Here is a 16,460-nt window from a genome sequence, read left to right as displayed (position 1 = left end):
TACTTAGAACTTTAAGGAAACCAATGGCAAAAATTATATGAGTACTTTATGGTTCAGTTGTGAAATTGGAATTAAAATTAACTATTGGGTCCAACAAGTAAGTATGATACCTCGGTCTCTGAATTGAATGTTGTTGGCTCAGATTCAGACAGAATTCGAGCGGATAATCCAGGTCAACTAGACACTTTAGTATACAGGGAATGTTGTTATTTTGTTTGTTTGAAGATATTCATCTATTTTATTGGAGAAGGAACACCAGCACAACATACAACGACTTATCTGTTGGAAATTTGACCCATGATGATACCATGAATCTAAGAGTAAGCTTTTTCAAATGATTAAATTTCTGTTGAGTATGTTCTATCTTTCTGTCAAACACACCATGTACTGTGTCTCAGTCAGCCTCTGGGTGATTTTCTGTTGTTGATGGCATTATCTTTAATGATCCTGGCACTTCGAAACAAAGGGCTCGCTCACTGAGTTAAAGGGAAGTAGCGTTATTTTTTGCGCAAATAGTAGTTGCACTGTCCTTTCAATGCCTACGCCAGTATTAATTATCCGAACGCCAGACTCACGACTTTATGGTTTTGTGGTGCACAAAATCGATAGAATGTTTCATTGAATCGCAACCGTAATGATGCATGATTGGTTATGACGAGATTAGGTCCGTCCCATACACGTGGTGAGAGGTGGGGTTGGGCTTTGCTGGAGGTGTTGGGTGGAGCGTTATATAAATGCAAGATCCTGTTTCAATCGGACGCCTGAAGCGAATCCCGTGGCGGATCACAGAACGTCCACTGGGAGACTTCCAGAGGTAGATAATGAGCAGCACTACTTGCCAGGAGAACTCCGGCGACGATGCCACAAAAGACCCGAATCAGAATTCGATCTACTACATCAACCAGGACAACTTCGAGTTCTGCGGATACAACTTAAAGATCGCTCGAAGTACCAGCCCGAATCTCGGCGTGTCTGCTTATATCTGGGATGCAGTAAGTGCGCCGGATTGGTCAGATAAAGCAAAAACCTGTCTGTCACATACATTAATTTAATACATTAGTCATTCTTTCAGAAAAATGCATCTTTGTCAGCTCTTTGTTACGGTGGGTTTGCAACTGTCCTCTATTCCTGCTCTTTCTTAAAATTTGGGATTTAAAAACAGGTCAACATAACACACTGAATCTTATCTCTTCCCCGGAGACGATTTTGGTTTGCGGTGGCATTCAATTGGTCCAAGGGTTCCGTGTGGGGAGCCGCCACCTTCCTTCCTCCGACCGATTAAGGAACTCATCCGCCGTCCTTGGTATTAAGCTAACGGTGGCTAGAGTAGAAGACGTGGGCAGTGGGCGGGAGGGGAGGGGGTAGGCATGGGGAAGGGGAGGGGTGCTCAGTGTGTGGAGAATTCCAACAGACAAACCTTGGCGTATTTGTGTGTGGGGTCCCCGGGGTTTTTTGGTTCAGAGTCACTCCGTGTCTGGTCAAAGAATCTGGAGTCGGGAAGCAGGGACACTGAGAGCCACCCTGACCCCCATCCCCTTCCCCTGCGACACCTACCTCGTCATCACTTACCTGTACCTGGTCTCTCGACGGTCCGAGGCTTCCGATGGGTGTCACACCGGCAGCAGCGCAGCCTCCACATAGCTCTGCTGAATGCAGAAGGGCATCTGGCTTCTACATGGCCGGCAGCTCTTTGCAGCCGGGACTTCCAGCCCTTTGATCTCCGGCGAAAGGCCCGCCTCTGGCCTGTTAAGTATCTGAGTGGCACAGGGTGAGCTGGGACTTCCAGAAGAGAGGTAGAACAAGGGTTTCGCTGGCCCTCTAGCCGGTGGCCGAGACCCCCGCACCACCACAAATTCCCGGCCATCATTTCAATCCGTCACATGATTGAAATTCTCCCACATATTGAATCTGAAGAAATGACTTTCCACGACTATCTGATCCTCAGCCTTTTTCATGATGAATGTTAGACATTCTTGAAGCTCATTATATAACAATAGGGGAAGCGATGGACTAATGGCATTGTCTCTAGTACTGGTGCTTGGACAAGTACTCCAGTGACCTAGGGTATTTCTCTGGGGGCTAGGGTTCAAATCCCACCATGGCAGATGGTAAAATTTGAATTCAATTAAATGAGGAATGATAATGATGATAATGAAACCATTGTCAATTGTTGTAGCAACCCACTTGATTTACTAATGTCCTTTAGGGGAGGGAATCTACCACCCTTATCTAGTCTGGCCTTCAAGTGATTCCAGATGTGGTTAACTCTTAAATGCTCTCTGAAAATTGCCTCACACACCACGCAGTTCAAGGGCAATTAGCGATGGGTAATAAATGATGTTACAGTCAGCGACGCCTAAATTTCATGAATGAATAAAACATGTCCGGCGCTATTTTCACAATGTCGTCCCTTTAGGTCAGGATCCTTGGGTAATGTTCATGATGCTAAAGTAGTACACGCTGATGGAACATTGTTACTTCCTGGACTTTGAGATTGAGTACTACAACAACATGTTGCACTGAGACCTCCATACAACTATGTTACTGTGTTGAAGGTTGGCCGTGGGGGGGGGGGGGGGGGGGTCGGTGGTTAGAGGTGCCGCCATTATATTTCATGACGGTTACCAGATGAAAACATTTTTCATCGGCTTTTTGTTTTACCCCTGTGCAGGCACCTGTTCACACCCGTCACCCATACTAGTCTGACAGCAGGCAATGGAACACAACTGCGAGGAATATATTTTTCCTAATGTGCCTATGTGCTCATTATTTTCAGGGAATTGCTCTTTGCCGATATTTGGAGAAAGAGAACATCAGTTTCACTGGGAAGAAAGTGCTTGAACTGGGATCGGGCACCGGAATTGTGGGAATTCTAGCAACACTACTAGGTAAGTAACAGATGGAGTCGCAAGGAACTTCACAATTTTAGAAAGGAATGCGGGCGATAATGATACGTCTTGTAAAACAGTATCGTCAGCCTCTGAATGACGAACGATAGGAATAATTTTTATCTTCAACCACCCGCCTTCCACGCGCCCCACCAATTAATACGGGCTTTGGTCAAAATCCCTTGCAAGTCATTACTGTAAACTTGCATTTGTTATGTAGTAATTTCGAAATCGAAGTCAATATTCTACAAGAGGTTTCAAAGTGACATTATCGCACAGGAAATGAAAACATTCCACTCATTTCCGCCTACATACCTGACGTTGACCTGAGTGTTCGGGTTAGTTCATTTGAATGCAATAACCAGTACTAAATTTCTGTTTGGCAGTGGGAATTTGCATCCTCTGTAAATGCAAAGCATGTAAGCGACATCTGATAAATGATATAGATACAGATTGGAAAATATGATCAGACTATCAGGGGAGATAATCATTTGCCCCCTGGCTTCGGGAATTTCCGTAAATTGTTTATTTTGGGGAAATTGGAGTTAAGGAAGGTACTAAAACAGAGAAAGACGTTTAGGCCTAATGACAATGGCAATCAAATGTTTCAATGGTCGTAACCTCATGATTACCATTCACAGACATAAAGACGTATAAACGTCCGCGTCTCACCAGATCAGCTCAAAGACAGATGTCTCCCTGAACCAGTTTACCTGCGTCTTTGATAGCAATCTTCCAAAATCTTCCAGTTTATTTCAACCCAAAATCTGAAGGTTCAACGTTTGTTTTTTGTGGTCATACGATGAAAACAATAAATCTCGTTGACTACTCTCTCAAGTAATGTTAACTACCGTGCCGAATTTTAAAGGGGTGGAGCAAGAGATAGATCCTATGGCTCATATATGTACATCTTTGGATATAACAGTGCAAATTAAGAAAGCTGCTAGAAAAAGGTGCGGAATAATTTTATTTGTAATTAAAGGCAAAATACAAAATGAAGGAAGTTATGATAAACATTTAAAATTCAGTGACATGGGCTCAGTTAGGGCATTGTTCCAATTCTGGATACCACACTTTTGAAAACATGTGAAGGCATGGCTTCCATAGTGTTTTATCAGAGTTCGTGAGATTCGGGTATGGAGAGGTTAGGGAAACCGAGATTGTTCCCCTGAGTGCAGAGAGCATTAAGATTTACAGAGGATGCAAATGTCCACTGCCAAATAGAAATTTAGCACTGTTATCACATTCAAATGCACTAACATTAAGAGATGTAATAAGGCCTTGAAAATTCTGAATGCGCATTGATGGGAAAAGTTGTTTCTGTCTGTACAAAGGTTACTCACTGAAGGACACAAATAATTGGCAAAACAAAATCCATGGGGTTATTAGGAGCTGTTTAACTCAGAATACTATTGTTTTTTTCCCCAAAAGCTATGTGTGCCTTAAATTACGAGATTTGCTGGAATCCGAAGCAGTACCAGAAAAATAGATTTAACTGGGAAATTATTTCAAAGAATGGAAATGCGGACTGATTTCTGGGCTTTATGGCTTTATGCATTATAACAAAAACCTCTGCCGTTTAGGAACTATTTGTGGGTAAGGGGCGTTCGAATGGCCTCAAATAATTGTATTTGGTCGTGCACGTTACTGAAAGTCAACTTTGAAGTTTGTCCCACACTTAGATGATAAATTAATCCACTAACCAAATCGCTTCCAAATGAAATAAACAGCCAATTGTCCTTAAAGTGAATGATTTGCCAAAGGGCGAAGTCATTCCAGTAATTGGCATATGGTGACGTCTGTCAGGTGGGGGCGAGTGTTGTACTCTCGGGAGGTACATCACTTGGCTCATTGGCGATGTCACCTACATAAATGGAAAGAAACGACTTTCCAATAATCAATCATTTTGGAAAGAGTTAGTAAAGCAAGCAAGATCGATTGTCTTCTCTATGTACTTTAAAACAAGTCATACTTTTTAAAAAATCAGTCTAGTTTTACGTTCACCTGTACCGTTCCCTATTTAGATCACTGAAAGCATATGTGCCCCCTAACATTTGGGTCAGTGCTTCCGGGCATATAATGATCCCAGTTATATCTGTGATTGGACCGTAGAGTCTGTCACTATCTCAGGCGATCCATACTTACAGGAACATTCTTCTTTTCAGAACCGTTACCTTATGAATCATAGAATCATATAATCCTTACAATACAGGAGAAGGCCATTCAGCCCATCGAGTCTGCACCGACCACAATCCCACCCAGACCCCATTTCCATAACCCCATATATTTACCCTACTAATCCCCTGACGCTAGGGTCAATTTAGCAAGACCAATCAATCTAACCCGCACATCTTTGGACTGTGGGAGGAAACCGGAGAACCTGGAGGAAACCCGCGCAGACACAGGGAGAACGTGCAAAATCCACACAGACAGTGACCCCAGGCCGGGACTGAACCCCGGTCCCAGGCGCTGTGAGGCAGCTGTGCCACTGTGCCACAATGCCACCCTTTTGCCTCCATGTTCGCCAAAGATAATGAAACCATGCTGTCAAGGGCAAGTCATTAATGTGGATGGATAACCTTTCTCTTCTTTTTGGCAGGTGGAAATGTTACCTTGACAGATCAACCAAAAATATTGCATCAAATGGAATACAACATCGCCATCAACATTCCTTCTGCTTGCAGACATCGTTTGAATGTACGTCCCCTGACCTGGGGTGAAGATCACACCAACTTTTCTAAAGACTATGACTTCATCTTAGGTTCGGATCTTGTTTATAGCTCAGTTTATTACTCTTCGCTGATAAGAACATTGCATTATCTTGCTAATCCAGACACCACAATTTATCTCTCTTCCGCATTGCGAAAAGGAAATGGCTCCCTTTCTTTCCATGAAGTGCTGCTACCTGAGTATTTTGACTGCCTGGTTGTTGATAGGTTAACGGACAAGGATATTATTGTGTATAAAATGAAAAAAATTGGAAAAGGTTCTGAGGATTGGTTCCTAGCATAAACATTAAAATTTGCTGATCAAAGATGCTGACACTAGGGTTCATGAACTGGACTCATTATATCTGTTTGTTTTTCAAAAGTCTGAATCAAAATTATTTAAGTTCATGTTTTACCCGCCTGTTGCCCCATTCTATCACGTGGCTTGTAATCTTCCATGTTCAGGGATTCCTTTGGTTTCTCTGTATAGCACCACTTGTCATATTTGAATTTCGAGAGTGCTAACAAATTACTTAAATACGGGGATCCCAGAGCTGAGCTAAGTTCTGTGCACACTTACCAATGTAATAATTGAATGATAGGTAGGAATGGAACACTTGAGTAATGTTTCTTTAACAATTTAGCACGCTATGACACAAGGTGTCGCCTAGTTGGAAGACTGCGATATTATTTGCACAAAATTACTTGAATTGTTATTTCCTCTTATTAGCCAGGCTGAACCAAGCTAGCGGGGCACAAACAAGGGAAGTAACCTACTCCTCCCCATTCCACATGTGGAAAATCTATAATCGGTCACCAATTTACTCACTGATCCTTTAGATAAGTAATGTACAATAATATGAACAAGGCTACCGCTACTAATGATATTAATGATTATTATTTACATACTTTGGGCCATGACTTTGAGAAACTCATATGATAGCGGCTTGACAACCAAGTTCCAATTGAAAACAATAAAAAGATAATATTTATTTTCACTTGTCACAATCTGATAGGTTTTTTTTATTCATTCGTGGGACATGGGTGTCACTGCTGGACCAGGATTTATTCCCCATCCCTAGTCATCCCCAAATTTGAGTGGCTTGCTATGCCACTTCAGAGGGTGGATAAGAGGTACTGTGGGCCGAGAATCACATTAGGCCAGACCGGGTGAGGGCGGCGGATTTCCTTTCCGAAAGGACATTAATGAACCAAAAGGGATTTTCCGACAATCGTTTCATGGTCATCAGTAGATCCTTAATTCCAGATTTTAAAAATTGAATTCAAATTCCTGCCGTTGTGGGATTCAAACTCGGGTGCGCAGCACATTAGCTAGGTTTCCGGATTGATAGTCTAGTGATAATACCACCAGGCCATCGCATTCCAATACGTCGCAATCATTCACTCTTGCAAGCCTACAGTATACGAAAATCGGATCGATATAATATTGCGAACAACACCGATGAAATTCACTTCAAACAATGGTCAGTAGCATAGCCTAAATATGTCAAAATATGTTTTCTACTTTTCCTCTCAGGGCAAAGTAACGTCGGCACTTAAAATTTTGGGACAACTTTGTTAGCACTTATATGTCTCTTTCTTGCATTACTGATCACATGGATACCTTTACAGCCAAGACACGAGACTAGCAAAGAAAATTTGATGGATATTTTTGTTCTTGTTACAAACACCAACCAGTAAAGAATTAATTGGTCCGCTTGTGCACTTCGCTTGCAGCAACCCGCTCTTTAAGATTGCGAAAATCTCTGACAGATTGCACTTTCGTGCAAAAGCAACTACATAATCACTGCACAGAACTTGGAGAAAGTCGCAGTAAACCTAAAGCGCAACGGCGCTTCAGTGTTAACCGCAGGGATGCTGACTAAACAGATGGCAAGAGAAACCAATAGTGAAGTTCCCATTAAAATTGATGCAATTGTATTTACAATAGGCATCCAAGTTGTACGGTTAATGCTCCAACTATTTAGGTGCATACTACAACAAAAACATTTTAACCACCACATACTGATAAATGAGGTTGAAAACAACGATCACTGTTGTCATCCGTCCAGTTGTAATGCATGAGGCTCACCTATTTGATTCAAAATTTTCTTAATGATGAAATAAACTTGGGAGTTTTTACGTTGAATCCCGTTAATCATGTGTCACTGCGATCCTAAAGCACGTTTTTCTGTTTCTGAAGATTCCATTGACAAATTAAGGCGCAGATTAAATAAAGTAAAGATACTTACTGAATTTAATAATATGTTGGTTCTCAAGTGCATGTTACTTTTAACGTGACGAAATAGATTATAAACCTGAAATAATAAAAATTGCAAAATCACAGTTTGATCACACGTGTATCTGGGAACTCCTGGGTCTTTCAATTTGTCTTTTCGGCTTTTTTGCGATTAGCCTGGGGCTGAGTGAAGCATCAGACGGCACGGAGGGATATAAAGCCAGATTCCTGAACGATTTCTGTTCCGAAGTAAATATCAACTTCAGTAGCAAGAAAAAAGCAATATTGTCATTCTTGTTCCATGGTATGAGGGATATCAGAATGATAGAATCTTACAAACAGAAGAATGTCTGCGATGAAGACCATTGTCTCTGTGAGGTTCTTTTCTTGTGCTGTCCGATGTAACCTCAGAACCTAGTTTTGTAGCGCTGCAAATTAGTCTTGTTTAAGCAAATGTCCAATTATTGTTGAAAATTTTCAAGGAATGTGCTTCTACCATCCCTAAAGACAGCCCATTCCAAATCCCTGAAATTAGTGGCCCCTCTATTGCTAACAATTGTCAGGGCATCCAAAATTTCCGCCTTTACTTATCTCAGTATGCTTGGGTGCATCAGTACGTGTGGTTTCTTAATTTTAAGTGCAGTTAGCCTATCTCATTACTCCTCTGTCGCCCTGATATGCCAAATCTTTCTAGAAAAGGGCTGCAACATTTGCAATCATTCTGTCCTCTGGTGTGATAAGTTATAGTCCGTTTATAATGCCCCCAGACTAACTTTAAGCAGGAATATATGCTTCGTGCTCACTGGGCTGTGTAACTTAATTTAAGCGATGCCCACCTATTTAGTACTTGTTTTTTATTGTTATACTTTCGAATATCACAACACGCTTCTCCCACACTAGGACATTAACTCAACACTTTATTTTGCGAAAACTGATGCAAAATTATTCATTCAATACCTCCGTTGTATCTGCCTTCGCAAGAAGGTTCCCATTTTGACCTTACCTTTTCACCATTACTTTTATTAATTGTTTAGTTTGTAAATGCTCATAACATTTATTGACTCCCCTATTCTGTAACTCACCAATCTTTTGTCATATTTTTCGTGACCGCCTTATGCCATTTTACACTTCTGTAGTCTGCCTTTTTAAAAATGTTTCCTGTACCTGGCATTCGTCATCAACCTCCCGTTTTTTAATTCATATTCCCGTGGCCGTCAAGAAGGGTTTGTATGCGAAAATATATGCAATTTGAAAGCTTCCTATTGCTTATTTACTTATGTTGCGTCCTTTTTTTGCTTTCTACTTGCGATATATCGCTTCTGAAGTAACTGAAATTAACTCTCCTTTATTGGCTATTTTAAACTTCTACTTAACTGTTGGTAGCTTGCAGCACTTCAGTCTTTCAGTTACAACTCTGATCTTCTTAACTAACCTGTTGACAAGGACAAATCTGTAGCCATTTGTCTACAATTGACACATCTATTCCAATTTTGGAGGGTGTAACTAACAGTAAATGAAAGAGGGCAAGTAGACGTTCTTTTTTGATTTTCAAAGACTTTTGATATAGTGCCACATCCAAAGTCGGTGCACAAAAAACGTGTGCGATAAGGAGTGATATATTGGTATTGATCAAGTATTGATTAACAGACAGAAATCAGGATAAGGATAAATAGATTATGTCAGGACAGCAGGTTGTAACTACTGCCGTGTCACAGAGCTATGAGTATGTTCCAGCTAGTTATAATCCCAATAAGCGATTTAGGTGAGCGTACCAAATGTGATCTATCTAAATTTCCTGTCGATAAAGAACTAGGTGGGAAAATAAACCGTCAATGGGGCACAAAGAAGTGAAAATGGATATAGATCAGTTAAGTGATTGGGCAAGATGATGGAAGCTGGAGTATAATGTAGGGTATTACACGATTATCCACTTGGTATGAATAATGAAAAACAGCATATTTATTAAAAGTTGAGACAACCAAAGAAAGTATTCAGAGACATTGTCTGTCCTTTTATACGAATCATGGGAAAGTTAAATGAAAGCAATTACAACTGAAATTTCTATTTTAGTCTGTCGTGGAATTAGAGCATATGAGTGAGGACATCTTACTGCAATTGCATATAGATTTAGTGAGATTATACCTGGAATGCCATGTTTAGTGTTGGGCTCATTGCATGAATAAAACTGCATTCCTTAAGTGAGGTGCAAGAGAGGTTCACTAGATTGATTTCTGGGATGGAACGGTGAGATTGAATATTCTTCGGAGCTTAGAAGAAAGACACGCGATCTCATTGAAACATACGCAATTCTTAGAAAGTAATTCTTGACAGGGCAGATATTGACACCCTGTTTTTCCCAGCTAGAGTCTAAACATGGTCTCAGGTAGGAATTCAGCCATGTGGGAGTGAAATTAGAAGTTTTTTTTCGCCAGGAGTGTTAGTATGAAGAATAAAAGTAGGCCATTCAGTCATCAGCTCCACTATTCAAGACGATTATCTGATCTTGTACCTCGGCTATATCTCCCTACTTTTTCCTGATATCCTCTGATTCCCTTAGCATCCATTATCCTTGACCCTTTAGCCACGGAAAACATCCTCGGTACATCCACCATGACAAAACTCTAAAGTTGATTGAGTTGTGATTTTTTAGAATTCTCAGCCCAAGAGAACTATGGATGCTGAGTGGATAACGAAGACTGAAATTGATGGCGTTTTGGACAATAAGCAACTCAGCAGATATATGGATCTAGCAGGGAAATCACCTCGCATTGACTGATAGAGCTGTATGCTCTATCCCTACCTCCATTTAACTTGTGGTTATGTTCCCGTTGCATTGACCTGAGACAATATTTCTTCGCAATAACTATCCGTTTCATCAATATTCTAAGGGTCCATGAAAACTCATTTTTAACAATACTCTGAAAATAGCCGAGGAATATCTACTCGTATGCACTTCATTCTGAATGTTTGCAACCCTCATGTATTGCTGGAGGCGCAATTTTGCCGCGCACAATTCAGTGTAATAGGAAAAAGAAACAAGGATGATTCCTTGCACGGCAAGAGATCTGGAAGTGCAGAATCTTTCTGAGATAAGAGACATACCAAGTATTGGGGTGCGTACTTTGGCGGACATTTCGCCAATATAAGCTGCCAGGACAACTGAGCTAATTGAGGTGTACAAAATTATGAGGGTCAAAGGTAGGAAGAAACGTTTTCCCTTAGTAGAGAGGCCAATAAGCAGGGGTATCGATTTAAGGTAGGGTGCATTAGATTTAGAGGGGGTTAGAGGAAAATCTTTTCACCCAGAGGCGGTGTGTATCTGGAACTCTGCTTGGAAGTGTGGTAGAGGTGGGAACCCTCACAACATTTAAGAATCATTTAGATGCGCATTTGAAATTCATAGCATACAAGCCTATGGACCAAGTGCTGGGAAGTGGGATCAGAATAAATAGGTGCTTGATGGCCTGCGTAGACACGATGGGCCGAATGGCTTCTTTTTATGCTGTAAAACTTTATGACTCTATGGAGATTCTTCCAATAACTTGCAAGGTTCCATGGTAGTTGCTAAGATGCGTACAACTCGAGGCTGCCTCGTGTGTCTCAACTGTTTACATCAGCAGCGAGCCCCAATGTGTGGCTTCTGGGTGAAGGGCGATCTAGTAAACGTGTCTCTTAGGATATTAGTTTGGATCCGTGGCATTGGAACATTACCAGGCTACATTTGCTCCACGAGAGCAATCATATTGCAGGCCAAGATGAGATTGTGGTGCTTTGCAGTTCTGGGGGAAATCTCCAATGTGGCGTTTCAACGGTCTGCTGCATTGTGGTAGTCTATTGTGAGTTGCACAATTAGCCAAAGCAGATAAGTCAGGAACTTCAGCTACATGCTGGGGATGAATGCCCATCATTCTCGCAGAACGAGTAGGAGGAGCAGAATGAGGTGAACCTACTGCTCTCAGTGAAGGAAACATGCCGTTTTTATTTGGCCTGGTCTCCGTGTGACTTCGCACCCATGCAAAAGATGTGTCTTACCTGCCCTCTGAAATGATGCAGCAATGCACTCAGTTGTACCAAGCCACTACAGAAGGACAAAATCGGTGCTCATCCGACCCTGCAACGCCCATCTTCCTAACAGTTGGGGCTTGTGCAAAAATTAGGAAAGGTATAGAAACATAGAATGTAAGGGGCAAGAATAGACCATTCGGCTTTTCGATTCTGCGCCACCATTCATTACGATCTTAGCTGATCATCCAACTCAGTAACCTGCTTTTCCCCCAAATCCCTCAATCCCAATAGCCCTAAGAACTTTATCGAACTCTTTCTTTAAAACACATAATGTTTTGGCCTCAGTTGCTTTCTGTGGGCGACAATTCCACAGGCTCATCACTTTCGAGGTGAAGATTTTTCTCTTATTCTCAGTCCTCAATGGTTTACCCCATATCCTTAGACTTTCACCCGTGGTTCTAGATTCCCCTGGCATCTGTAACATTCTTCCTGCATCCACCCTGTCGAACCTTGTTACAATTTTATGGATTTCTATGAGATCCCCCTCCCCCATTCTAAATCCTTACCGACTCAATTTATCCTCATACAGACTCCTGCCATCTTAGGAATTAGTTTGGTAAACATTTGCTGCATTCTGCATCGGAATAAAATCCTAACTCAGATCAAAAGACAAAACCTGCATACAATATTCCAGTTGTGGTCTCATCAAGGTCCTGCATAATTGCAGCAAGATATGGGCGGCATGGTGGCATAGATGGGTAGCACTGCTGCCGCACAGCTCCATGGATTCAGGTTCAATTCCTGCTTTGAATGACAGTGTGGAGTTTGGGCATTCTCCGCATGTCTGAGTGGGTTTCCTTTGGGGTGCTGCGATTTGCTCTCACAGTCCAAAGATGTGCAGGATAGGTGGATTGGCCAAGCTAAATTGTACCTTGGTGTCCAAAGATGTGTAGGTTAGGGGGATTAGCAGGATAAACCTGTGAGGTTACGAGGATAGGGCAGGGGTGGATTTGGGTAAGATGGATAAGATGCTCTGTCGGAGAATTGGAGCAGAATCGATGGGTCGAGTGGCCTTCTTTTGCGATGTGGGGATTCTATATTATGCTGTATCTGCAATGCATTTGCCCATTTACTCAGCTTGTCCAAATCACACTGAAACATTTCCGTATCGAACACACAGCTGTCTCATGCCCACTCCCCCCACTTTTGTGTCATCTGCAAATTTAGCGATATTACATTTAATTCCCCCATCTATATCATTAATATACATTGCAAATAGTTGGTGTCCTATCAATGATCCCGCAGAAAAGTCACTGTCTGCCATTTGGAAAAAGACGCATCTTTGTTTCCTGTTTGTCAACTATTTTTCTGCCCATCTAAATACACTGCCCCCAAGCCCATATGCTTTAAATTTACACACCATTCTCTTATGTGAGATCTATCATAAAGCCTCTTTGAAGTTCAAATAATCGACATCCCATGGCTCCCCCTCATCAATTATATTAGATGCATCCTGGAAGAATTCCAATAAATTTGTCAAGCATGATTTCCCTTTTGCAAATCCAAAGAACAAAGAACAAAGAACAGTACAGCACAGGAACAGGCCCTTCGACCCTCCAAGCCTGTGCCGCTCCCTGGTCCAAACTAGACCATTCTTTTGTATCCCTCTATTCCCACTCCGTTCATATGGCTATCTAGATAAGTCTTAAACGTTCCCAGTGTGTCTGCCTCCACCACCTTGCCTGGCAGCGCATTCCACCCTCTGTGTAAAATATGTCCTTCTGATATCTGTGTTAAACCTCCCCCACTTCACCTTGAACCTATGACCCCTCGTGAACGTCACCACCGACCTGGGGAAAAGCTTCCCACCGTTCACCCTATCTATGCCTTTCATAATTTTATACACCTCTATTAAGTCTCCCCTCATCCTCCGTCTTTCCAGGGAGAACAACCCCAGTTTACCCAATCTCTCCTCATAACTAAGCACCTCCATAGCAGGCAACATCCTGCGGCACGGTAGCACAGTGGTTAGCACTGCTGCTTCACAGCTCCAGGGACCTGGGTACGGTTCCCGGCTTGGGTCACTATCTGTGTGGAGTTTGCACGTTCTCCTCGTGTCTGCGTGGGTTTCCTCCAGGTGCTCCGGTTTCCTCCTACAGTCCAAAGATGTGCGGGTTAGGTTGATTGACCTTGCAAAAATTGCCCTTAGTTTCCTGAGATGCGCAGGTTAGAGGGATTAGTGGGTAAATATGTAGAGATATGGAGGTAGGGCCTGGGTGGGATTGTGGTCGGTGCAGACTCGATGGGCCGAATGGCCTCTTTCTGTGCTGTAGGGATTCTATGATTCTATGATTCTGGTAAACCTCCTCTGTACTCTCTCCAAAGCCTCCATGTCCTTCTGGTAGTGTGGCGACCAGAACTGGACGCAGTATTCCAAATGCGGCCATGCTGACTCTATCTGCTCCTGCTAATGTTTTAAAGTGCTTTTCTATTAAATCTTTTAAAATGGACTCTAGCATTTCCCCACTATCGACGGCAGGCTGACTGGTCTATATTGTTTTCTCTCTACCTCCGTTACCTAGGAAAAACCAAGCAGCGTGCCTTGATGACTATCGGCCTGTGGCTCTAACATCCATCATTATGAAGTGCTTCGAAAGGCTAGTCATGGCACGAATTAATTCCAGCCTCCCGGACTACCTGGATCCACTACATCTTTGCCTACTGCCGCAACAGGCCCACAGCAGATGCCATCTCCCTGGCCCTGCACTCAACCCTGGAACACCTAGATAACAAGGACATCTATGTCAGACTCCTATCTATTGACTATAGCTCAGCCTTCAACACTATTATTCTCATGAAACTCATCTCCAAACTCCGTGGCCTGGGCCTCAGCACCTCCCTCTGCGACTGGATCCTGAACTTCAGGAAGCGTAAAGAAGAACATGCTCCTGTCTGCATCAATGGGGACGAAGTAGAAACGGTGGAGAACTTCAACTTTTTAGGTGTCCAGATTACCAACAACCTGTCCTGCTCCCCCCATGCCGACACTATAGTTCAGAAAGCCCACAAACGCCTCTACTTTCTCAGAAGACTAAGGAAATTTGGCATGTCAGCTACGACTCTCATCAATGTTTGCAGATGCACCATAAAAAGCATCCTTTCTGGTTGTATCATAGCTTGGGATGGTTCCTGCTCTGCCCAAGACCGCAAGGATCTACAAAAGGTCGCGAATGTAGCCCAATCCATCACGCAAATCAGTCTCCCATCCATTGACTCTGCCTACACTTCCTGCTGCCTCGGCAAAGCAGCCAGCATAACTAAAGACTCCACGCACCGCTGACATTCCTCTTTCACCTTCTTCCGTCAGGAAAAAGATACAAAAGTCTGAGGTCACATACCAACCTACTCAAGAACAGCTTCTCCCCTGCTGCTGTCAGACTTTTGAATGGACTTACCTTGCATTAAGTTGATCTTTCTCTACACCCTAGCTATGACTGTAACACTACATTCTGCACTCTCTCGTTTTCTTCTCTATGAACGGTATGCTCTGTCTGTATAGCGCACAACAAACAATACTCTTCATTGTATGTTAATACATGTGACAATAATAAATCAAATCAAATCAAATTTATCGGCATTCCATCCTTTCCATTTCCCTAACACCAGTTCCCTACTAATAGTTTTAATTTTTAAGATTTATTTATTAGTGCCTCAAGTAGGCTTACATTACTGCAGTGAGGTTACTGTGAAGATCACCCAATCGCCACACTCAGGTGCATATGCGGGTACACTGAGTGAGAACTTAACATGGCCAATGCACCTAACTAGCATGTCTTCCAGACTTTGGGAGAAAACCGGAGCACCTGGTGGAAACCCATGCAGACACGGGGAGAACATGCAAACTCCACACATTAATCCAAAGCCAGGAATCGAACCTGAATCCCTTAAATACTAATTTCCTTCAGTTCCTCCCTCTCACTAAATCCCTGTTCCCCAACATTTCTGGTATGTTATTTATGTCCTTCATTATGAAGGTAAAACCAAAGTATCTGTTTAGTTTGTCAACTATTTCTTTGTTTCCCCATTATACATTTCCCTGTTTCTGACTGCAAGGGATCTTTGTCTTCACATGCCTGTAAAAGCTTTTCCAATTAGTTTTTATGTTCCCCACAAAATTGCTCTCATATCCTATTTTGACCTTCTTAATCAACTACTTTGTCCTCTTTTGCTGAATTCTGAACTACTCCAAATCCTCAGGCCTGCTGTTTTTTTGGCCAATCTAGACTAGTCAAGCAACTGCCTGCATAACTCTAATCATACCTTACAACCAGCATTCCAGATACCCCATCACCATGCCTGGGTGCGTCCTGTTTCATTGGTAGGACAGACCCAACAGAGGCGACAACATTTTTTTTTACTTCGTGGGACATGGGCATCGAGCGGGGAGTATTCCATTACCCTCCTTATTGTTATATACAGTTAGTGGGGTGTTACTCTGGAAGCTCTCAACATTGACCCCGGACCGCATGAAATATCATGGCATCAGGCCAAATATTTGCAAGGAAATATGCTGCTGATTATTACTTACCACCGTCCCTACGTTGATAAATCAGTACTTCT

At 42.4% G+C, this 16,460-nt stretch overlaps 1 protein-coding gene across 1 annotated transcript; it reads left to right on the top strand.

The window, feature by feature from the left end:
* Positions 1-821: 821 nt before the first annotated feature.
* LOC144506893 (EEF1A lysine methyltransferase 3-like) lies at positions 822-7,482 on the top strand. Its single transcript, XM_078233248.1, has 4 exons — positions 822-992; positions 2,777-2,888; positions 5,488-5,874; positions 7,334-7,482. The coding sequence occupies exons 1-4, from the start codon at positions 822-824 to the stop codon at positions 7,480-7,482; spliced, it is 819 nt and encodes a 272-aa protein (XP_078089374.1).
* The last annotated feature ends 8,978 nt before the right edge of the window (positions 7,483-16,460 follow it).

Source organism: Mustelus asterias, chromosome 18, assembly GCF_964213995.1.
Source record: "Mustelus asterias chromosome 18, sMusAst1.hap1.1, whole genome shotgun sequence".
Taxonomy (NCBI): Eukaryota; Metazoa; Chordata; class Chondrichthyes; order Carcharhiniformes; family Triakidae; genus Mustelus; species Mustelus asterias.
The sequence above is the reverse complement of the archived record's forward strand: the minus strand, read 5'-3'. Positions and strand labels throughout refer to the sequence as shown.

What these genes read in the sequence shown, in the direction of transcription:
- LOC144506893 (XM_078233248.1), top strand. Translation starts at nt 822, where the DNA reads ATGAGCAGCACTACTTGCCAGGAGAACTCCGGCGACGATGCCACAAAA. An exon ending in AATTCTAGCAACACTACTAG is followed by an intron (nt 2,889 to 5,487) that starts GTAAGTAACAGA and finishes TCTTTTTGGCAG; the next exon opens with GTGGAAATGTTACCTTGACA. An exon ending in AATGAAAAAAATTGGAAAAG is followed by an intron (nt 5,875 to 7,333) that starts GTTCTGAGGATT and finishes CTTCGCTTGCAG; the next exon opens with CAACCCGCTCTTTAAGATTG.